General features: G+C 28.7%; 2 protein-coding genes across 4 annotated transcripts; both read left to right on the top strand.

The window, feature by feature from the left end:
* Positions 1-3,027: 3,027 nt before the first annotated feature.
* On the top strand, positions 3,028-7,379 carry LOC107628996 (cyanogenic beta-glucosidase). Of its 3 annotated transcripts, none has more exons than XM_016331658.3 (13): positions 3,028-3,786; positions 3,874-3,943; positions 4,610-4,668; positions 4,803-4,878; positions 4,980-5,057; positions 5,144-5,231; positions 5,333-5,588; positions 5,786-5,901; positions 5,997-6,214; positions 6,388-6,419; positions 6,581-6,683; positions 6,802-6,910; positions 7,020-7,379. In XM_016331658.3, the coding sequence occupies exons 1-13, from the start codon at positions 3,628-3,630 to the stop codon at positions 7,189-7,191; spliced, it is 1,536 nt and encodes a 511-aa protein (XP_016187144.1). In that variant the 5' UTR covers positions 3,028-3,627; the 3' UTR covers positions 7,192-7,379. The 3 variants fall into 3 exon arrangements, 2 of the variants coding, with proteins under 2 accessions (XP_016187144.1, XP_016187145.3); XR_015907372.1 differs by having other exon boundaries at positions 3,535-3,786; positions 6,761-6,910; XM_016331659.3 differs by having other exon boundaries at positions 3,576-3,786; positions 4,603-4,668.
* An 8,264-nt stretch (positions 7,380-15,643) lies between these two features.
* On the top strand, positions 15,644-22,009 carry LOC107628998 (beta-glucosidase 13). The gene is made up of 12 exons (XM_016331662.3): positions 15,644-15,936; positions 16,010-16,079; positions 17,551-17,609; positions 17,723-17,798; positions 17,920-17,997; positions 18,082-18,169; positions 19,162-19,342; positions 19,457-19,572; positions 20,543-20,766; positions 20,888-20,919; positions 21,070-21,281; positions 21,715-22,009. The coding sequence occupies exons 1-12, from the start codon at positions 15,769-15,771 to the stop codon at positions 21,884-21,886; spliced, it is 1,476 nt and encodes a 491-aa protein (XP_016187148.1). The 5' UTR covers positions 15,644-15,768; the 3' UTR covers positions 21,887-22,009.
* Positions 22,010-22,969: the final 960 nt, after the last annotated feature.

Genomic DNA, 22,969 nt, shown 5'->3' with positions numbered 1-22,969 from the left:
ATCAATCTTCTCTTTTAATTTAGTAGTTAAAAAAGATGTTTATTAATTATTAGTTACTACGAATTTATATTAGGAGGAAATATAAACGATTTCTATCTCGCCAAACGTAGCAAATATACTTTTTAGCTCTAAATTTGTTATATTTGTAAATGGTTCTGTTCTGCAAATTTATTTTACACCTTGATTCCCTTTTCCATTCTAGTGTAATCCAAGCAAGAAAAAGCGAAGAGGCTTATAAAATAATAAAGCAAAATGTTAATTATTAGGGTTTTGTTAGGTTTACAGTTTCAGAAGCGGCTATGGCGGTTACAATTTTTCAATACAAAGTTAAAAAGGTTCCAAGTATTGAAAAATTTCTCTTTAATTATAAAAAAGACAAAAGATTTGATGTAAACATTTTTCTCTTTAATTATAAAAAAATAAATCAAATTGGATGGTTCTTGTAATTAGTTCATTAATTTATTTAAATAAGTATTGAAATTTATTAATTGGTCTAATAATAAACACTTAAATAAAATTTTGACCTACAACAAATTAATCTTTAATCTATCCGACTAAAAATATCATAAAAAAATATAAAAGAAAATAAAATGTTATTAATACTCTGTAGAAGCCCACAATAGCATAATACATGATAAAAATTACTTCTAATAATTCAATGTTGAAAAAACAGAAAACCTCCCAAGCAATCAGATACAAAGGTTCAAAAGTCAACCAAAAAAAAAAATTATAAAGGTTCGAAGATTTTAAGTTCTCTATATATTTGATATTATCATAGTCAAATAGAATTAATATTCAATTTAATCTTTAATTTAACTTTTAAAATTTTAATAGATATTAAATTTTAAAAATTATAATCGTAATTCATATTAATTTTTAAACTAATATTTATTAACAAAATATTGGTTTAATACATTAATTTATCGTGATTTAAATTTTTTATTTAAGTTCTATGTGATTAAAATTTATTAGAGTTGTAAAAACTTAATTATTGTTCCTAAAGCAAAAAATTTTTTAAATTAAACTTATTATTTATCGTATTTATGAAGATGTTATAAACCAATAAAGATTTTAAGAGATTTAATAAATTTTAATTACATAAAATCTAAGTAGAGATTCAAATTTTAGTAAGCTAACCTGTAAAATTAACATAATATTTACATAAATCAACTCAAAAACTAACATAAATTATTATTATATATTTTGAGACCGAACTAAGTTAATTATAATTTTATGAATCAATTTAAATCTAACTTCAAATTTCAAAAGCTAAATTAAGGCTTAGTTTGGTAAAATTTTTATTTTTTAAAAGTAACTTATAAAAGTTAATTTTTAAAAGATGGCTTTTTAAAAGTTGTAGCATCTAAGTTTGGTAAATCAAATAAAAAATAGCTTTTAATAAACACAAGCAATATCAATTACGTTTGGTAAAATAGTTTTTAAAATTTAAAAATACTATAATAGACATAAATGTAAGTATTAAATTTAAAAATTAGTTAATATATGACGTTATATTAGACCTTTAAATTTTGAAAAGTACAAGCCAACTTTAAAAAGCTTTATGACTTGGTTTGGTAAAACTTTTACTTTTTGAAAGTGGCTTATGAAAGCTGTCTTTTAAAGACAGCTTTTTAAAAATTGCAGCACTTGCATTTAGTAAAATCAAATTAAAAATAATTTTTAATAAGCACAGACACCACAATTATATTTGGTAAAACAACTTTTAAAAATTAAAAAGATTATAATAAACATATTTATAATGAAAAATATATTTTTTTAAATTTTTTAAATTTTCATATAATATTTTAAAATAAAAATTCATAATAAACATAAACATAATAAATAAACTCTTTATTTTTTAACTTTAAAATTTTATATAAGTATCATAAAAATTTATTTTATGCTAATATATGATAGAGATGTATTTGTGTTAAAATTTGTGAAGATTAGGTTAAAAAATAAAAAATATATGAAGATTGTGTTAGAATTTGTGAAGGTTGGGATGAGAAGTTAGAAATACACGAGGATTCTAATGGCAATATAATGGCGAAAAATATGTGCGTGAAAATAAATAAAATTTAGTAAACACAAGCCAGCTTTTAATTGATCGGATCAGATCGCGGATATTTGCTCTACATCCGCGTATCCGATCCGCACAATAATAATTAAAAAAAATAAATATATGTTTGGTAATTATATTTACTTGTTTGTATGTTTTAGTTAGTAATTATTATTCATATATTGTATTATTTTTATTTTTGTTATTTAGACAGAGTTTGATTAAAAATATTTTAGGAATAAATAAGTTTAAAAGTATAAAAGAAATATTTTTATTGAATTTTTTTACATATAAATATGATTAAAAAGAGAAGATTTAATTATGCGAATATATCCGATATTCGATCCGATTTACACATTTACGGAACAGATCAGATCTGGCACTAAAAGGCGCGGATATCATATTTGATCCGATCCGATAAAAATTGTGCGGATCGGATCGAATTTTCGGCTATATACGATCCGATCCGCGGACACCCATAAGCCTGGTTAACAATGGATTCTCTAACAAGAAGGTTAAAAATCTCAACACTACAAAAAAGAGGCGGCTTTTTATTTTGTGTGTGTGTGAGAGAGAGGTGTATAACAAGATGCTGTGAGGAGAGAAGTGTTTTACATTGGTGTGGTTACACAAATGACAAATTAGAAGCACCCATTTATTTGTATTGTTTTGTTTTTTAAACAAACAATCACAAATCGTACGGTCCAATTTGTGTCATTGAAAATTAAAAAAAAAATTAATATTAAAATTGGACTGTCCGATGTTTATTTTAAAAAATAAAAAAATTTAAAAATATAAATCGGACCCTCCGATTTGTAATTTATTTTTTTTTAAATAAATCGGATCGTCTGATTTAAATATTATCAATTAAAAAAAACACCATATCAAAGAAAAACACCTAATCTTCTGATAATAACGTATTACACATATATTTAATCAATATACAACAAAAATTAGCCAAAAGACGCGATACACCTATTTTTTTATGCATGTATTACACTATAAATAGAAAAAAAATAAATATCATTTACAAATTTCTCGAAAAAGAAGAATGTTATTTTCTAAAAAAATATAGCAATTTTTGTATGTATATTCCTGAAAATGGTAGAAGGCTTTATACTATACAATTTGGAATGATGACTCAGGTGGATTACAAAAATGATCAAGAATTTTCTCAAGAAAATATCTAGCTAACAATTAATGTTATGACTTATGAGTGTAATTCACTCATTAATATCATTTATCTGTAAATAAATTATGGATATGATTTGAATTTTGTTGATATTTTTTAGGGTCATTAGAGTATATATAAAAATAGAAAATAGAGATGTATGAAGATCTATCATCTTTTCGTTTTATTTTGATTAATATGTGTTATTATAATAGGGAATTCAATTTGTTGATACACAATTTGTAATTGGAAATTTAATAACACTTATAATGTTATACCCGTAAAAATAATTAGAATGAAGAATAAAGAAATATAGACATATAAGATATGTGAAGTGGCTGGTCCCGCCAGTTGATGATAAAAGCAGAGAGAGTGAGAAATGGTGTGAGCTTGTGAAATGTTGATAATGGAATCGAAGAAGGTGCATGCACTAATTGGCGTGATTGTTAGCATTTGTGTTATTGAGAGTGAGGCCACCATTCTCGATGTTTCTTTTCTCAATCGGAGCACTTTCCCCAATGCCTTCATCTTTGGGACTGCTTCCTCCGCATACCAGGCACTTCAATTCAATCTTCTTCTTCTTAATTTTATTGCTCTCTGAATTGTAGTAATAATTAAGCTACGTGATTTTCATTATTTGCAGTATGAAGGTGCAGCCAGGGAAGGTGGTAGAGGACCCTCTATATGGGATACTTTCACCCATAAATACCCAGGTTTGCGCTTTCTCGATATAGACGCACAGAATCGTATTTAGTAGATGAGTATGAACAGAAATATTGTCTCGAAAAACTTCGTGCTTATTCAAAAAGGACGGAGAGATATTAACATGAGAGGCAATTTATTTTTCATTTTTTTATTATTCTTGTTAATTTTTTGTAATTATATTTTTTATTTCTAAATTTTTTGAATGAAAAAAATTAGAATAAATTAGACATTTATAATTTGTTATAGTTTATCACCAAACAAAATACAAGTATACTAATTTTTGTGTCTCTGTTCTTTGTGTCTTATTTTTAGTATCTTTTCTTGTCATGTTCTCATAACCAAACATAGCTAGCCCTACTTCTTCAATTGTTGCATGATTACTGAATTTTGTGCCTTCTTGCTAGAATATCGATTTAACTATTAAAATCTTTTGATACTATGATTCTACAAAATTTTAATTAGTTCATACAATTTTACAATTTAAATTTTGTTATAATTTTAGGTTTTAGTATTTAATTTACTTGTCTGATTTCACGTGAAATCTCGATTTTCTTAATATCTGTCTTGGTATATTAATTTTTAAAGATGTATAAAAAAGTGACCGTGATGATGGTGTAGCCTTTAGCTAATTACATGCGGTGTTCGGGCTTATTTATCAATGGAATAGCTTGCAGGAAAAATTAAAGATGGAAGTAATGGAGATGTGGCTGATGATTCCTATCATCAGTATAAGGTGTGTGGTTTGAAACTTTGAACTGTAATGTAATGCCACATATATGGGTAGTTTTTTAATATAAGTGAAAGAGTATGAGTAGAAATGTGTTGAATACTTGAATCATGATAGAATGGTCTACATGTGTGTTTTAGGAAGATATTGAACTCATGAAGTATATGAATTTGGATGCTTATAGATTCTCCATTTCTTGGTCAAGAATACTCCCAAGTAAGTCTTATTAATTTGCTTCATGTTAACTGCCACCCAGATAACAGTAGTAGTAAATGGTAATCAGCCGTTTTCAATTTCTTGTTGTGAACTGTTTGCAGAAGGAAAGCTTAGTGGAGGTGTAAACCACAAAGGAATTGAATACTACAACAACCTCATCAACGAGCTATTGGCTAATGGTCATAGTTGATAGTTCAACATTTTTCTATCCCATTATTATATTCATGAAGCTGTTAATCATAAATAATCCTTAAGAATAATGCAGGTCTGCAACCATTTGTGACTATTTTTCATTGGGACGTTCCTCAGGCCTTGGAAGACGAGTATGGTGGTTTTCTAAGCCCGCACATTGCGTAAGTGACCCTAATTTTCCATCCAGAGTAGTTTATCTATCATTATATTGAGGGAGAGCTTCTAGCAAAATATATGATAATTTGTTCATATGAGGATGCAGAGATGATTTTAAGGACTATGCTGAAGTTTGTTTCAAGGAATTTGGTGACAGAGTGAAACACTGGATCACTTTGAACGAACCCAAGAGTGTGAGCAAGAATGGCTATGCAAACGGTAGGTATGCACCAGGGCGGTGTTCTGATTGGCTAAAACTGAATTGCACGGGAGGTGATTCGGGGACTGAGCCATATTTGGCTGCACACCACCAACTTCTTGCTCATGCTGCTGCTGCCAAGCTGTACAAGACTAAGTATCAGGTTCTCTGTGTTTTTTTGAAAAACTTTCTCATTCATAAAATGATTTCTTATGTTATAAACTTTATGAACTAGCCAGATGGTTTAGAGTTCAAAGCTTCTCAGTTTCATTTTGGTGGAGAACCACTCTTTAATCTTTGTGTGTACTTTAGAATGCTGTTATTATTAAATGTCTAAGGTAGTTCAAAATGTATGTTCAGGCATCTCAAAAGGGTTTAATAGGGATTACCTTAGATTCTGACTGGTTTGTGCCAGTTTCGAAAGCAAAATCAGATTGTGATGCTGCAAGACGAGCCCTGGACTTTATGTTTGGATGGTAAGGTTATATGTATTTAAACTGTTCAAAGCTTCAAGAGAAGAAGCATTAACAACTGAGATAAACAAATAACTTATTGAAACTATTTGGTTTAGGTTTATGGAGCCACTCACTAAAGGTGAGTATCCAAAAAGCATGCAATCTATGGTAGGAGATCGGCTGCCAAAGTTCTCTGAAGAAGAATCCCAGCAACTTAGGGGATCGTTCGATTTTCTGGGCCTAAATTATTACTCATCCTTGTATGCCGCCTATGCGCCTCACCTGCGCAGTGCCAAACCAGCTCTACAAACTGATGCTCTTGTTAACACTTCAAGTAAACAAAGCCTTATCTCATATTATGACATCTTAATTATCGAATAGCTTATGTGTTTTGCCCCTGCTTGCTTCATTATTAATATAAATGGCCAACAACATTGAAAGAAAACTAAATGCATGTATTCACATTGTTCTCTTTTTTTTTTCTTTTGAAAAAACAAATAATGACAGATCAACACAATGGCAATCCCCTTGGTCCAGTGGTATGTTATGTAATGTAGTTTAGCACTTTAGCATTCCTTTTTGTCTATGCATAATATTACATTATTGATTCCATTAATCTAACAATATATCCGAAACCGACTACAATGATGATTATGTTCAACAACCATTTCTCTTTTAATGATTAATTATATCTATGCAGGCTGCTTCAGACTGGTTATGCATTTATCCAAGAGGATTTCGTGAACTATTGCTCTTCATCAAGAAGCAGTACAGCAACCCTGTGATTTACATTACTGAAAATGGTAAGGCTAAGACATCATTTTTTTTCTTTCTTCCCTTTTTCTCTCAGACACCCTGCTATTTGATTTCTAATTTACAGGTTGATTTTGCAAATGAAATTCTAACAAGATCAAATTTTAGGCTATGATGAGTTCAATGATCCAACGCTATCACTTGAAGAAGCACTTATAGATACTTATAGGATTGATTACTTCTATCGTCATCTTTATTATCTTCACACTGCAATCCGGTAAGCAATAATGCATTATGAAAAGAGCTTCTCTATTTGTTTATTTATTTATTTCATATTATATGTATTTTATGAGGTTGGTTTCTCTTCTTCATTTTCCCCAATCAAGGGATGGTGTGAATGTAAAGGGATATTTTGCATGGTCATTGTTGGATAACATGGAATGGGACTCTGGCTATACTGTGAGATTTGGACTCATCTTTGTGGATTTTAAACATGGCTTGAAAAGATACCCAAAACTCTCAGCTCATTGGTTCAAGAATTTCCTCAAAAAGCATTAGCTAGACATATATATGTGACACAAGCAAAGACCAATGTATGTGACTATGTGTCTTCTGTTTACAATTTTAATCAACTATGACATGAGGTGCACCCTGTCTTGTTTCTTATCAGACTTTTTTGGAATTGTGTTATGCTATGGTGTATAGTATTTTTCTATGAAGAGAGAAAATTGTCTTTTTTGTAACCATTTTCTGAGTCTATTATTCATTCCATGTCAAAACATTAGCTTACTTGATTACTTCTTTGTGTATTCTCCGGCAGAGATCAGAAGATGAATTCGTCAAATTTATGTCCAGGCCGGTATAGACACTAACTAGAAGTTTTATATATTTTATTTATTTTTAAGACTGCCATATAGAAAGAAACAAATAACATGCACTCTAAAAGCAGATAAATACTATTGCATGGATTGTATATGATGACTCCTTCTTTCATATGATGTTATTTAAATTAAATGCTGAATTTGTCTTAGCTTGTTGGAGGAAAATGTGCACCATGTTCTAAAAGTATAGATCAATTGCACTGATTCGAATTCAAATTCTTAGTAGTTCGAGCGTCAATTCTTGGCCGGCTCAATTTGTTGCACAAATATCAAAATATATATAATGGATTTTAGTAGTTGTATTAGTTGCATTATTTTAAGTTTCCATCATAAAATAACTTTTCCATTTTGAACATGAAAGAAGCTGAAGATTCTTATAAAGTATTCAGACTAATAATATAGGTAAACCCCACCAAATTTGAAGCATGTAACATTTCACTCTCTTCCTCCTATTACTGGACCAACCTAGTAATAAGCATATTCAATTGTGTTTTAGTCTTGCATTAGATTGATTCCTTATACTTAAATTGCTTAATATAATACGCATCAACATTTAAATTATCATATTCAAATGAGTAATCGTGTATGTGTATATTTGTTACTTAAAATGATATGTTGATCTGTTGTTTTTCAATTTCTAAATGCTAGCTGGTTAGCTTGTCCCTTCACAAAAAATACTTCCATATACACGTGTTTCGAAATGGTAAAGTAATGAAAATTTTAATTAAGTTAAACAAGAAAAGGCCAAAAGGGATACCAAGAAAAGGCATGGTACCTAAATTAATTTTTTATTAGATTAATGTTGATGGTAATTATTAATTGAGTTATACTACGTGTATATTAAAATCAGCCATCAAAATCAGTCATTAGTATAAAATACATATCGAAATACAAATACACATTGAAAATAAATTAAACTACACATGTATTTATACACAAATATATTGGTGACTGATTTTGATGTACAAATAATATTATCTTTATTAATTATAGTACGAATATATAATGAGTACATAAAGTTAATCATCAAATATATTTTTTATTTTTTTTATTCATTTAAAAAAATTTTAAATGAGAAGAACTCATTTTCTTTCTTCTCCACTTTCAGTCTTAACAAATGTCTGGAATATGAGCTAGCCAGAAACTGCCATTCTAACATTTATTGAGGGATTCCATCCACAAAAGCAAAATTTATGGGTGACCAATACGTATCATCATTTAGCTATTGTGATTCTTTTTCTTTTTCGGGATTGACCACATTATAAAAGAGATCTCTTAGAAGCACACATCCAAGGATAGATTGGGGCGTGGACATAAAAGGTCTTGATGATACCATCAATAATTCACTTTATTTTCAATTAGGTCTTGCTCTAACCTCTTTAAGAGTTATTACTTTCTTGGTAGCTCAACACAACGTTTATAGTGCAAGATTTTACTAATACATGGCAGGATTCATTATGACTGGAGTTTTTGCTCATGAAACTTATTTTTTATTAGAGATTACAATCCAAAATAAAACGAGGATAATATATTGGCAAGAATGTTAGACCACGAAAAAACTGTATGAAAGGAGTATACAAGGTTAATCATCATATATTTTTTTAGTTTTCTGTTTTCATTCATTTAAAAAATTTATCTCTCTCTCAACCTTCACTCTTGAGACAAATGTTGAAACATGAGCATCGCTAGATCTTTCCGTATTTTAAGAAGACATGCTAGATCCTTCTTTTTGAACCAATTTTTGTAAAAGGTTCTTATAACCGATTTCATTCTTTTCTGAAAACCTTGTACTAATGAGATGAGAACTGAAACCTCCACATAAGACCACGGGAGAGAGAGAGCGACGACAAAGGAGACATCAGAAACAACAGAGACGGTAATGTAGAGGCAACTCAGGTTAATTATAGTAAGAGTACATCAGGAGTACATAAGGTTAACCACCAAACATTTTTTTAGTTTTTTGTTTTTGGGCTTGTTTGGGTGAGCTTCTAAAAAAAGATCTTTTTTCGAGTTATCTTTTTTTAAAAGATCTTATGAAAAAGTAAAAGTAATTTTATGTAAAAGGTTCTTATTTGAGACAAATGTTGAAATATGAGTCTCGTTATATCTTTCTGTATTATAAGAAGGCAAGCTAAATCTTTCTTTTTGAACCAGTTCTTGTAAAAGGTTCTTATATGAGTGCGTCTTACCTTACTCTGCCGATTCTACTATTTTAAAAAAACCTTATACTAATGAGCTGAGAACTTGAAAGCTTTTAGCCAAAGAGGATGGAATACAAGAACGACAGACAATAGAGACAGCGGCAACTCAGGATAATTATAGTAGGAGTACACAAGGGTGTAAGTTACCGAACCGGACAAAAAATTATCGTAGAATCGAACTGAATTTTACAACAACCGATTGAAAAATCCAAAAATCGGTTTTTTTTTGTTTTTTTTTCGAACTAAACTAATCGGTTCGGTTCGATTTTCGTTTGCCTTTGCCAAAACCGAACCGAACCGGACCAAATCGAAGAATGAGGGTTCAGCGAAGTGTGTTTTTACTAAGTTACCCTTTAAGCTAGGTATAAAAGCAACTCAGCCACATAACCTAGCTTTCTTCTTCTCCTTTTACGCCGCGAACCCTAAACCCAGTCTGCCGGTCACCACACTTCTCTCCCCCATTTTTCGAAGGTTCCACCTCCGACCTCCATGCTTGAGAGAAGGAGGGGCTGAGGGAGACAGAGAAGTCGCCAATCGTCGCTTGAAGTCGTTCATTCATCGCCGTCGCAGGGTCGCCGTCGTAACAAAGCCAAAGCCGAGCAGCACTCCAACATCCAACCAGTCCGTCGCCGAGCAGCAAACGATTCGCCGAGCAGCAAGAATGAGGTGGATTTGTATTTGATGGATGGTTTAGAGAAGTCTCGTGATCAAAATACTTTTGACACATTGAATTGGTGGAAGGTAAATTTTAGCAAGTATCCTATCTTATCCCAAATAGCTAGAGTGCTTAACAACTATAGGAGCTTATTAAAGAGTTTGAGAAACTTGAATTAGGTATGCAAAAAAGAAATTTGTAGTTCCTTTCATGGTTTATGTTTATAATTTATAATCTATATTATGTTTATAATCTATATTGATTTTCTTGTTTTATTTTTGTAGAAATTGCACCAACCGGAGAAGATGAGGATGAGTCTGGTGTGGATTCAGATTAAACATGGTGGTTGTTTGGTTTTTATTTGTTTTAAAGTGAATGTTTCGGATTAAACTGTGTTTATTTATGTTGTTTTGCTAGATATTTTTAATTGTCTTTGTTTTATGTTTAATTAAGTTGAATTTGTATTGGATTTAGATGTGATATACTCTTGTTATTCTAGTTTATTGAAGGTTTTAAACTTCATTTTATGATATTTTAAATTCTGATAATTAGGTGTAAAAAAACCGAAAAAACCGACCGAATCAAACCGCTGTTGGTTCGGTTCGATTCGGTTCAGTTGTTCAAACAACAGCCAATCGATTGGTTGGCCTCTTTGTAAAACCGATCAGGTCGGTTCGGTTAATTTTCGGTCTAAAACCGAACCGAACCGATTACACCCTTAGGAGTACATCTGGAGTACATAAGGTTTACCAAACATTTTTTTAGTTTTCTGTTTTTTTTCATTTAAAAATTTTTAAAATGAGAAAACTCATTTTTCTCCTTTTTCACTTTCACTATTGAGACAAATATCGAAATATGAGTCTCACCCACCAGATCTTTCTGTATTATAAGAAGGCAGGCTAAATTCTTGCTTTTGAACCAATTTTTTATAAAAGGTTCCTATACAAGTATGTCATATCCTACTCTACTCCACAGAAAACTACGGGGAGAGAGCGCTAGAGATGGTGGACTACGAAAAGAAAAAGGAGGGACCAGAGACTAATTATAGTAGGAGTACATCAGGAGTACACAAGGTTAACCACCAAACATTTTTTAGTTTTTTGTTTTTATTCATTTAAAAAATTTCAAAATGAGAAAACTCATTTTTTCCCTTCTCACTTTCATTCTTGAGATAAATGTCGGAATATGAGTCTCGTTAGATCTTTCTGTATTATAAGAAGGCAGTCTAAATCTTTCTTTTTGAACCAGTTCTTGTAAAAGGTTCTTATATGAGTGTGTCTTACCTTACTCTGCCGATTCTATTATTTTAAAAAAACCGTATACTAATGAGTTGAGAACTAAAAAGCTTTCAGTCAGAGAGGGCGGAATACAAGACCGAGAGACAATAGAGACAGCGGCAACTCAGGCTAATTATAGTAGGAGTACATCTGGAGTACATAAGGTTTAGCAAACATTCTTTTAGTTTTCTGTTTTTATTCATTTAAAAAATTTTAAAATGAGAAAACTCATTTTTCTGCCTTTTCACTTTTAATATTGAGACAAATGTCAGAATATGAGTATCGCCAGATTTTTCTGTATTATAAAAAGGCAAGCTAAATTTTTTTTTTGAACCAATTTTTATAAAAGGTTTTTATATAAGTTTGTCATATCCTACTCTACTCCACAGAAAACCACGGGGGAGAGAGAATTAGAGAGGGTGTAGTATGAAAAGAAAAAGGGAGGGACCAGAGACTAATTATAATAGGAGTACATCAGGAGTACATAAGGTTACCCACCAAATATTTTTTTAGTTTTTCTGTTTTTTCATTTAAAAATATTTAAAATGAGAAGAACTCATTTTTCTCCCTCCCTAATCTTTCACTTTTGAGACAAATGTCGGAATATAAATATCGCCTATGTTATAAGAAGGGCAGGATAAATCCTTCATTTTGAACTAATTCTCGTAAAAGGTTCTTATATGAGTGTGTCACAGCTGCCGATTCTATTATTTTTAGAAAATTCTACACAGAAGTTATGGTTAATTTCTACTAAACTATTGAAGATACTTTGTTCTAACCTAGGATTCAATATACTGCAAATCAATCCTAAATGAATATGGTGATAAAAAGAACATAGGAAGTCTCCAATATATAACTACTCAAGAAAGAAGAATTGCATCTGATCTTCATCTCTACCATTAAACACCAACGTAAAAAATTTTATACTAACGAGCTGAGAACAAACATCCATATAAGACCATGGAAGAGAGAGCGAGAAAAGTAGTGTACAATACAGTAAATGAGAGAGTAAAGACAACAGATACGGTGATGCAGGCTAATTATAGTATGAGTACATCAGGAGTACATAAGGTTAACTACCAAATATTTTTTTTAGTTTTCTATTTTTATTCATTTAAAAATTTTTAAAATGAGAAAAACTTATTTTTTTTTCATCTCTCGACTTTCACTCGATACAAATGTTGGAATATAGACCTTGCCAAGTTTTCTGTATTATAAGAAGACAGACTAAATCCTTCCTTTTGAACAAATTTTTGTAAAAAGTTTTTATATAAGTGTGTCATCTATTATTTTCAGAAAATCCTATACTAATGAGCTAAGAACCTCAAACCTCAACGTAAAATTACGAATAGTGGAATAGAAAGCCAGAGATAACAGAGACAGCAATATAGAGACAACTCAGGCTAATTATAGTTGGAGTACATAAGGTTAATTACCAAATATTTTATTTAAAAAATTTTAAAATAAGAAAAATTCATTTTTTTTCTTGCTCAACTTTCAAAGTTAGTTGGTTATCTTTTTTAATGAATTTTATTGGTTTGCCGCTTCAAAAGTATGTCAACCAGTCATTTACATTGTCAATCATTTTATCTTTCATAAAAAAATAAACATATTAAAGTGGACTACCACATTATTAGTTAAAAATATTTATAGGAGTACATTAGGAGTACATAAGATTAACTACTAAATATTTTTTTAGTTTTTTGTTTTTATTCATTTAAAAAATTTCAAAATGAGAAAACTCATTTTTCTCTCTTCTCACTTTCACTCTTGAAATAAATGTCGAAATATGAGTCTTGTTAGATTTTTCTGTATTATAAGAAGACAGGCTAAATCCTTCCTTTTGAACCAGTTCTTGTAAAAGGTTCTTATATGATTGTGTCTTACCTTACTCTGCCGATTCTATTATTTTCAAAAAACCTTGTACTAATGAGCTGAGAACTTGAAAGCTTTTAGCTAGAGAGGGCGGAGTACAAGACCCAGAGACAATAGAGACAACAGCAACTCAGCCTAATTATAGTAGGAGTACATCAGGAGTACATAAGGTTTACCAAACATTTTTTTAGTTTTTCTGTTTTTATTCATTTAAAAAATTTTAAAATGAGAAAACTCATTTTTCTTCCTTCTCACTTTCACAATTGAGATAAATGTTGGAATACGAGTCTCGCCAGATCTTTCTATAATTTAAGAAGACAAGAAGACAGGCTAAATTCTTCTTTTTAAACCAATTTTTATAAAAAGTTCCCATATAAGTGTGTTATATCATAGTCTACTCCACAGAAAACCATGGGGAGAGAGAAAAAAGAAAAAAGAGGGACCAGAGACAATAGAGATAGTAATGTAGAGGCAACTCAGACTAATTATAGTAAGAGTACATCAGGAATACATAAGGTTAATCACTAAACATTTTTTTAGTTTTCTATTTTCAATCATTTAAAAATGTTTAAAATGAGAAAAACTCATTTTTCTTCCTCGTTCAACTTTCACTCTTGAGACAAATGTCAGAATATGAGCTTCCCTATATCTTTCTGAATTTTAAGAAGGCACGTTAAATTCTTCTTTTTCAACTAATTCTTGTAAAAGTTTTATATAAGTGTGTCATATCTTGCTTTACCGATTTTATTCTTTTCTGATATACTAATGAGTTGAGAACCTGAAACCTAAAATTACGGGGAAGGAGAGTTGTAGAATGAACACTTGAACATAGATGCTGAAAAGTTCATGAATTTCATAGTTTTCTACTCCTGATCTTGTTTATACATTACTAAACATTCTTAAGAAACTAAGCTATGGTTAATTTCTACTAAACTGTTGAAGATATTTTGTTCTGACCTAGGATCTAATATACTGCAAATCCATCCTATATGAATATGCTGTCAAAAAGAATATAGAAAATCTCCAATATACAACAACTCAAGAAAGCAAAATTGTATCTGGTCTTCATCTCTATCATTAAACACCAACGTAAAAAATTCTATACTAATGAGCTGAGAACAAACCTCCATATAAGACCATGGGGAGAGAGAGCGAAAAAAGTAGAGTACAAGACAATAAAAGAGAGAGCAAAAACAACAGAAACCGTGATGCAGAAGCAACTCAGGCTAATTATAGTATGAGTACATCAGGAGTACATAAGATTAACTACTAAACATTTTTTTTAGTTTTTTGTTTTTATTATTTAAAATTTTTTAAAATGAGAAGAACTCATTTTTCTTTCTCTCTCAACTTCCACTCGATACAAATGTTGGAATATGAGCCTCGTCAAGTCTTATATTAGTGTGTCATAATCTACTCTACTAATTCCATTATTTCCAGAAAATCCTATACTAATGAGCTGAGAACCTGAAACTCAACGTAAAACTACGAACAGAGAACCAAAGAGAACCAGAGATAACAGAGACGGCAATAGAGAAACAATTCAGACTAATTATAGTTGGAATACATAAGGTTAATCACCAAATATTTTATTTAAAAAATTTTAAAATAAGAAAAAAAAATTTCCTTGCTCAACTTTCAAAGCTAATTGGTTGTTTTTTTAATGAATTTTATTGGCTTGTTGCTTCAAAAGTATAACAATCAGTCATTCACATTGTCAATAATTTTATCTTTGATAAAAAAACAAATATATTAAAGTGGACTGTCACATTATTAGTAAAAAATATTTGTCTAATTTCATTTATTTTATAATAGTTCGTTTCAAAAGAACAATTTGTTAATTTTTTTACTAAAATTCTGCTACAGTTTTCTTTTTTTTTTTTATTAATGTTTGTAAGCTAAAATGATTAGATTTATACCATTCTAGTTTGCAAAAGAGTATTATTTAAATTATTTTTTGATTAGTTTAATATTAATAATAATTAATTATACTAAAAATATATAAGATTAATCACTAAATATTAAATTAATAAAAAAATCTAAATAACAAGAGAGTAGAGTTTAATAAAACACGACAAAGCCTAAATAAATTCAAAATTTAAAGCAGCATTTGCAAGTTGCAAGAGATCATGATATTCTCTCTCACATGAGCATACTTTTCCTACCTTAGTATTGTCTTTTTCCTTGTCATATTTATTTATTTAGCTTCCACAAACACACACACCACATCGACATTGTATTGTAAAATGAGTATGGGTATGGCAATTTCATTCCATGGCAATAGAGGTTTTGTTCTCCTCCTTGGTGTTTTGGCTCTTCTTGTTAGCAACTCATGCTCCGACGACGTTGCGTCGCTAAACCGGAGTAGTTTTCCGGCAGGTTTCATCTTTGGGACTGCCTCCGCTTCTTACCAGGTACTCAACAATCAACAATCAACATATATACATGCCTTATTATTAAGAAAATAATTAATTAAATGCCTTGTAGTATGAAGGTGCTGCAAATGAAGGTGGCAAGGGACCAAGTACATGGGACACCTTAACTCATAAACACCCAGGTAACATTCAAACTTTAGGTCATGGTTTTTATTTAATTTGTATTTATTTATTTTTTGGAGTCACGTTGTGGTAGCAGGTGTGAAAGTAACGTTATTATGAATTATCTTTTAATTTTTTAATTTGGAATAACGTCACTAATATTTGAATCGCTCACCAAACAATAAAAATGATAAAATTATGTTGTTTTTTTTTTTACTTCTTATTTTATTTTTTTGCTCTTCACAAAATTCTGAAAAGAAAAAATAAAAAATATAAATATAAATCGAATACACCATGAGTAATTTTAAACTATATCAAGAGTTATGACTATACTAAAATAATCGTCCATATATTTTTCTTTTTTGAAAAAAGGTTAACCGTTTTAAATCCGGTTGAACAAGATTGATATTATATTTATACAAAACAATTTTCGGTAAGTTAATGTTCTAAAAATTAAATGCGGTATTGACTAGATAAATTTAATAATATAAAAATTTAAAACTCAACCTAATTCAAACAAAATTAAATCAGATATACTAAGTCACCAAAAAAAAAATCAGATATACTAAAAATATACAGTAGATCTAGTAGAATGGACATGTTACATGTGATTCTGAACCATATGTTATAACTTATACGACCACTTTATTATTTAATATATATTTTGAATTGGACACTCTACCCAAGATTTGTTTTTGCTCTTAATTGATTTGATAATGGATGAATGCTATATTTAGGTGCTGTTTGAATAAATAGTTTAATTAATTTTTTTTAAATAATTTAAATAATAAATTTGTATTTAATTTTTTAGTTTTAAAAGTATTTATTTTTAAAAAAATGTGATAAAATTCTTTTTATTATGAGAGAAGTAATTTTTTTTAACTTTTTTATAAGCACACGTAAATAGTTTTTTAAAAAGCTACAATTTGATTTTAAAAATTACACCAAATATTAATACTACTACTTTTCATAAGTCAAAAGTTTAAAAAAATAACTTTTAAAATTTTTCAAACGGACCCTTAATATAAGCAAGACAGAGTCCTAATTTATTCTCTTCATTATTCTTTTAATATTGATAAGAGTAAAAAAATTAAATATATATGTTATTTTAAAAAAAATATTAAAATGATAGAAATTTAAAATATTTTTATTTAAAAGTTAAAAAAAATAATTAAGAGTAAGACTGTTAATTATTTTTCATTTAGCATTGAAAGCTGTGATTAACCTATATTTATTACATATAATAGAGATAAGAGAGATTTAGTATCCAAATTTTTAAATAATATATTTTTTATATATGTTACAATATTTTAAACAAATTTTATTTTAATTAATATACATTCAATGAAAAGAAGAATAAATTAATCAATATATTAGTATGTATTACTCCCCTAATGATTAATAACTGGAATAACAGTAGTGATGTTATTTATATTTATATTTATATGTATTTTTATTTATATGATATATAATTGGTGTAATTGCATACAGAAAAAATACAAGACAGAAGTAATGGAGATGTAGCGGTTGATCAGTATCATCGTTATAAGGTACAAATTCAAATATCCTTTTCTCTCTCTCTCTCTCTTTTGGAGGTGACAAGAAAAGAAAATAAAAGGATATGATCTATATATTATAACAAATCATTTAATATTATTATTAGGAAGATGTTGGGATCATGAAGTATATGAATACGGATGCTTACAGATTCTCCATTTCTTGGTCAAGAATATTGCCGAGTAAGTAGATATACTCTATTATATTATATTTATTAATCATATCATAATCCTTAATTAATTATGGGTTTCATCTAATTGAATATCTCATAGTCTCTTCCTCATCAATAATATTATTATGCAGAAGGAAAAATTAGTTCGGGTATAAATCAAGAAGGAATCAAATATTACAACAACCTTATCAACGAGCTTCTGGCTAATGGTACGATCTTAATTATACTCATTATATTCATATGATCATATAAATTAAATTCTCCTTTTTTGTTTATATATTATTGACAAACAGGTCTACAACCATTTGTGACCCTTTTCCATTGGGATCTTCCCCAAGCCTTACAAGATGAGTACAGTGGCTTCTACAGCCCTAATATAATGTGAGTCATGTCACATACAAATCCAAGAATTTCAACAGATAGCTCCTGCTTGAAACAATTATGAATCAAATAATGCAGAGTAGCTAGGTAGATAACTAATTAATGATCACTAATTGAGAATTGGGAATTATTAGATAATAATTATTTATTAAAATTGCCAAATAGTATCACATAGTTAGTAAATATTATTTTTTGTTAGTACTTAGGTAGCGTTTGTTTTGAGGTACTAAGATAGAGACTGGGAGACTGAAACTCAGTATCATGTTTGTTGGTTCAGAGATTGGTACTAAAATTTCTGTCTCTATCTCCAAAATTTCAGTATTTCAGTACCTCCAAAAAATGAGGACGCAAGGGACTAAAATTTTTATAGATGGAGACTGAAACTTTAACAACATTTTATACCTAAAATACCTTCATTTCAATTAATTAATTCTAATTTTATCCTTTGTACAAATTAAATTAGAATTTCATTCTTGTTTCAATTTCTGTTTCTCACTTTGCACCAAACAGAATATTGAGATTTATTTCAATCTCTGTCTCTTAGTCTCTGTCTCTCAGTTTCAGTCTTTCGTTTCTGTCTCTCCACCAAACGTTACCTTAATGAACAATAATTTATACTCATATTTACAAAAATTTTATACATAAAAAACATATAATTTAATTTGCATTTATATTTATCAAAATTTACATGTACATATAAATTAATATATTTTGCACTCACTTTTTTTAGAATTTACATAATAAAATTTATTTGAATAATTAATTATAATTAAAAATAACAAATCATCAATTATCACCTTAGTAACAAAAAAAGTGGTATTTGTATAATAAATTTTAAAACAGATGACACAGTAATAAAAAAAAAATTCAGTTCTCACTTATTATATTTATTACTTGAAGATAAATTTAGCTGAAAAGTGATCTTAGAATGTAGTTGAATCACATATATATATATATATATATATATTGACTTTTATGTACATACTTTGCAGAAAGGACTTTCAAGATTATTCAGAGTTGTGCTTTAAAGAATTTGGAGACAGAGTGAAACATTGGATTACACTTAACGAACCATGGAGTTATTGTTATGGTTTAGATAAGCCTTATCTCGCCGCACACTACCAACTCCTTGCTCATGCCGCTGCAGTCCAAATTTATAAAGCTAAATATCAGGTTTATTTTATTTATTTCCACTAATAATTCAAAATCATAGCTTTATTTCTTTTTAACATTATTGTGAGTGCCTTGTAATTACATTAACCTTAATATATATACTTATGTGATCAGGTTTCTCAGAAAGGTTTGATAGGCATCACGTTAAATTCTAATTGGTTCTTGCCATACACAAACAACAATTTGGATATCCTTGCTGCTCAACGAGCTCTTGATTTCATGTTTGGATGGTAATAAACTAATAATGCCCTCTTCTATTATATGTTGTAAACTATTAATTACTTTTATTCCTTTATGCATGAATTTTATTTTATTTTAAAAAATACATAAAAAGACATTAGAAAAAAAATTAAATATCTAAAATTAAAAACAAATAAAAACATCTAAAATTTAAATAAAAATATCTGAAAGTGAAAAAAGTAAAATTAATTTAAATTTTAAGATTTAAAATTTAGAATGGCTAGAGATGACGGGACAAGATAGTAACTAACAAAAGTGGATGACCAACTATGACAGTTGGCAATGGTGCCAGGTGGCTGGTGGTGAGAGTTTGTAGCATTGAGGAAAAAAAAAAGAAAATAAAGTGGAAGGGAGCGAATAATTAATTTAAAATTTTTTTTTAAATGATTTGGTTTTAATGTTTGTTTGGACATTATTAAATTAATAAAAAAAATTTAATAAAAAATTTTTATTTTTTATTTTTTTAGTATATTTAGTAAATTTTTAATAATAAAAATAAAAATATTTTTTTAAAAAAGTTATAATTTATATTTTTTTTAAAAAATATTTTTATGTAATAAATAAATAAAAAAAATACTTTTATATGATTATACTTAAACATAATTAATAAATAAAAAAAATTTTTTACATGAGTTATCAAAATATAAAATTATTTTTATTTTTTTATAAATTTTTTAAAAAAAATAACTTAAAAAATATCTTTTATTAAAAATTCACCCAAATAGACCCTTATTTGACAATGGTCTAATAATTAGTTCTAAATTCTTTATTGACTTACTAATGTCCTTGAAAACATTAACCTCTTGTATTATATATAACTTCTCGTTACTAATCTAAGGTTCAACATATTTATATATATACGTACATATTATACTATACCATGTTTCACTACATTAGTGATTAATTTCATAATAACTTCTATTTTTTCAAATTGAAAAATAATATTATATATATATACAGGTTTATGGAACCAATAACAAGAGGAAAGTATCCAAAATCCATGCAGCAATATGTGGGAAGCCGGTTACCAAGTTTCAGCAAAGAGCAATCTAAGCAACTTATAGGTTCATTTGATTTTATTGGACTCAATTATTACACTTCTAATTATGCTGCTCATTTACTCCATGAAAACAATGACAATACCAAACCAAACTATTTCACCGATTCACATGTCAATACGACAAGTAAGTATACCACTTTAAATAAAATGTTTCATTTTCAAATAAATAATTTGGTATATTAAAAAATAAATATTATTGAAACCGAAAATAATGTACCCTTTTTTTTTCTTTCTTTTTTGTGCAGCTGAGCGAAATGGGATACCCATTGGGCCAAGGGTATGTATATATGCACGATCAATTCTCCTTCATTATACACGTCCAAAAAAAAAAAAAAAAATTCTCCTTCATTATTGTTTCTTATTTTTGTTATTATTGTTATATATTTATTTTATATATGAATAATTAATAAATCGAAAATGGACACAGGCTGCTTCAACTTGGCTATATGTATATCCAAAGGGAATTCGAGAGATATTGTTGTACACAAAGAAAACATATAACAACCCTTTGATTTACATCACAGAAAATGGTATCGATGAGTTCAATGATCCAACACTACCACTTGAAGAGGCCCTCATGGATACTTTTAGAATTGACTATTATTATCGCCATCTTTATTATGTTTCAACCGCAATCAAGTAAGTTACCTTTAGTTATTTATTAATTCCAAAGTTATATCTTGATTATTTTTTGGTTTAATTATTCTATTATTTTTTATAATTTTATTAAATTTTTAATTAGATTTTTATATTTTTTTAATTAAATTACTATACTATTTTTAATTTTATAATTAGATCATTTTTATATCAAAAATATTAAAATTAATAAAATATTTTTTTTGTAAATTGAACACATAATTAAAAATCTAATTATATATTTTAAAAAAATATTCTGTTAATTTTAATATTTTTTATATTTAAAAAATTTAATTATAAAATTAAAAGTAGTATTTAATTAAAAAAATAAATATAAAAATTTAATTAAAAATTTGATAAAATTATAGAGATAACAGAATAATTAAACCTTATTTCTTATTCGATCTATGTAATTTATTGGCTTTTATTGTTGTAGGGATGGAGTGAATATAAAAGGGTATTTTGCATGGTCACTATTGGACAACTTTGAATGGGGCAATGGTTACACCGTGCGTTTTGGAATTAACTTTGTTGATTATAAAGATAATTTGAAAAGGCACCAAAAACTTTCTGCTCATTGGTTTAGGAATTTTCTTAAAAAATATTAGACTTAATTCTTGATGTAATAATGGTCATTTTATTCCGAATAATGTAAACGTGACCATTTGTATGAATGAATGACCAATTCTAATATTAAATAATCTTAAATTTGAAATGATATTTTGCATTTATCTTTGTTGAAAACTTTATTTTAAAACATCAAATAATTAAATCCATACAAAATTATAAATAATCCTCTCACTGGTACAAGAATTCACAAATGAAATCTCGTTGCAAGTATAGTCTCTAAACCAATCAATAATCCTTTCATATAAAAATTTGTTTGTCACAAGTACAAATTCCTAAAATCTATAAATCGAAGTATTTAAATCTCGGGTCGTTCTTCCTATGAATTGCAATAAAGTGTCCTTGTTATTGGTTATGAGTTATGATTGGGATTTTGGGGATAATAGGCAAAAAATATAAATGGCAAAGAAAATAAACTAACAACTAACAAAGCTCTTGGCAAGATATGAGAACTAAGTCCTATCCTAGTTATCCTCCTCAATTGTAACCACAATTGTCCATTGCTACCACTTAGTTAACCTCTAATCCTAGAGAGAAATGAGAGCTTCTCTCTCTAAAACGAGCTAATCCTAATCCTAATGAGTGTAAATGATACTAAGTGATGATTCCCCTTCAATCCTTGGTCCTTTTATGCATTTTGGTGCCAAAGTTGGTTGTAAATTGGGCCCCATAGCTCTCAGAAATCGCTGTGCACGTTTTCTATTTAAAAATCACGTGCGGCCACCGACGCGTACGCGTACAGCACGCGTGTGCGTCTCTTGAGGTTTTCGCGATCCACGCGTACGCGTACAGTGCGCGTGCGCGTGGATGAATATTTCCAATTCTTTGGCTTTTCCATGTGTTCTCCACTTTGTATGCTTTCCTCTTCACTCCTTTGATCTATTCCTAACATTTTCAACCTGAAATCACTAACAAACAAATCAAGGTATCTAGTGGAATCAAAGGTGAATTAAATTTAGCTAATTAAAGGTCTAGAAAGCATGTTTTCACACTTAAGCACAAATTAGGAGACAATCATAAAATCATGCTATTTCATTGAATAAATGTGGGTAAAAGGTCATAAA

This window comes from Arachis ipaensis, chromosome B3, assembly GCF_059453495.1.
Source record: "Arachis ipaensis isolate K30076 ecotype BB chromosome B3, ASM5945349v1, whole genome shotgun sequence".
Taxonomy (NCBI): Eukaryota; Viridiplantae; Streptophyta; class Magnoliopsida; order Fabales; family Fabaceae; genus Arachis; species Arachis ipaensis.
This window is presented reverse-complemented; position numbering and strand designations above follow the sequence as displayed.

What these genes read in the sequence shown, in the direction of transcription:
- LOC107628996 (XM_016331658.3), top strand. Translation starts at nt 3,628, where the DNA reads ATGTTGATAATGGAATCGAAGAAGGTGCATGCACTAATTGGCGTGATT. An exon ending in TTTCACCCATAAATACCCAG is followed by an intron (nt 3,944 to 4,609) that starts GTTTGCGCTTTC and finishes AATAGCTTGCAG; the next exon opens with GAAAAATTAAAGATGGAAGT. An exon ending in TATCTTCACACTGCAATCCG is followed by an intron (nt 6,911 to 7,019) that starts GTAAGCAATAAT and finishes TCCCCAATCAAG; the next exon opens with GGATGGTGTGAATGTAAAGG.
- LOC107628998 (XM_016331662.3), top strand. Translation starts at nt 15,769, where the DNA reads ATGAGTATGGGTATGGCAATTTCATTCCATGGCAATAGAGGTTTTGTT. An exon ending in TTCTACAGCCCTAATATAAT is followed by an intron (nt 18,170 to 19,161) that starts GTGAGTCATGTC and finishes CATACTTTGCAG; the next exon opens with AAAGGACTTTCAAGATTATT. An exon ending in CTTGATTTCATGTTTGGATG is followed by an intron (nt 19,573 to 20,542) that starts GTAATAAACTAA and finishes ATATATATACAG; the next exon opens with GTTTATGGAACCAATAACAA.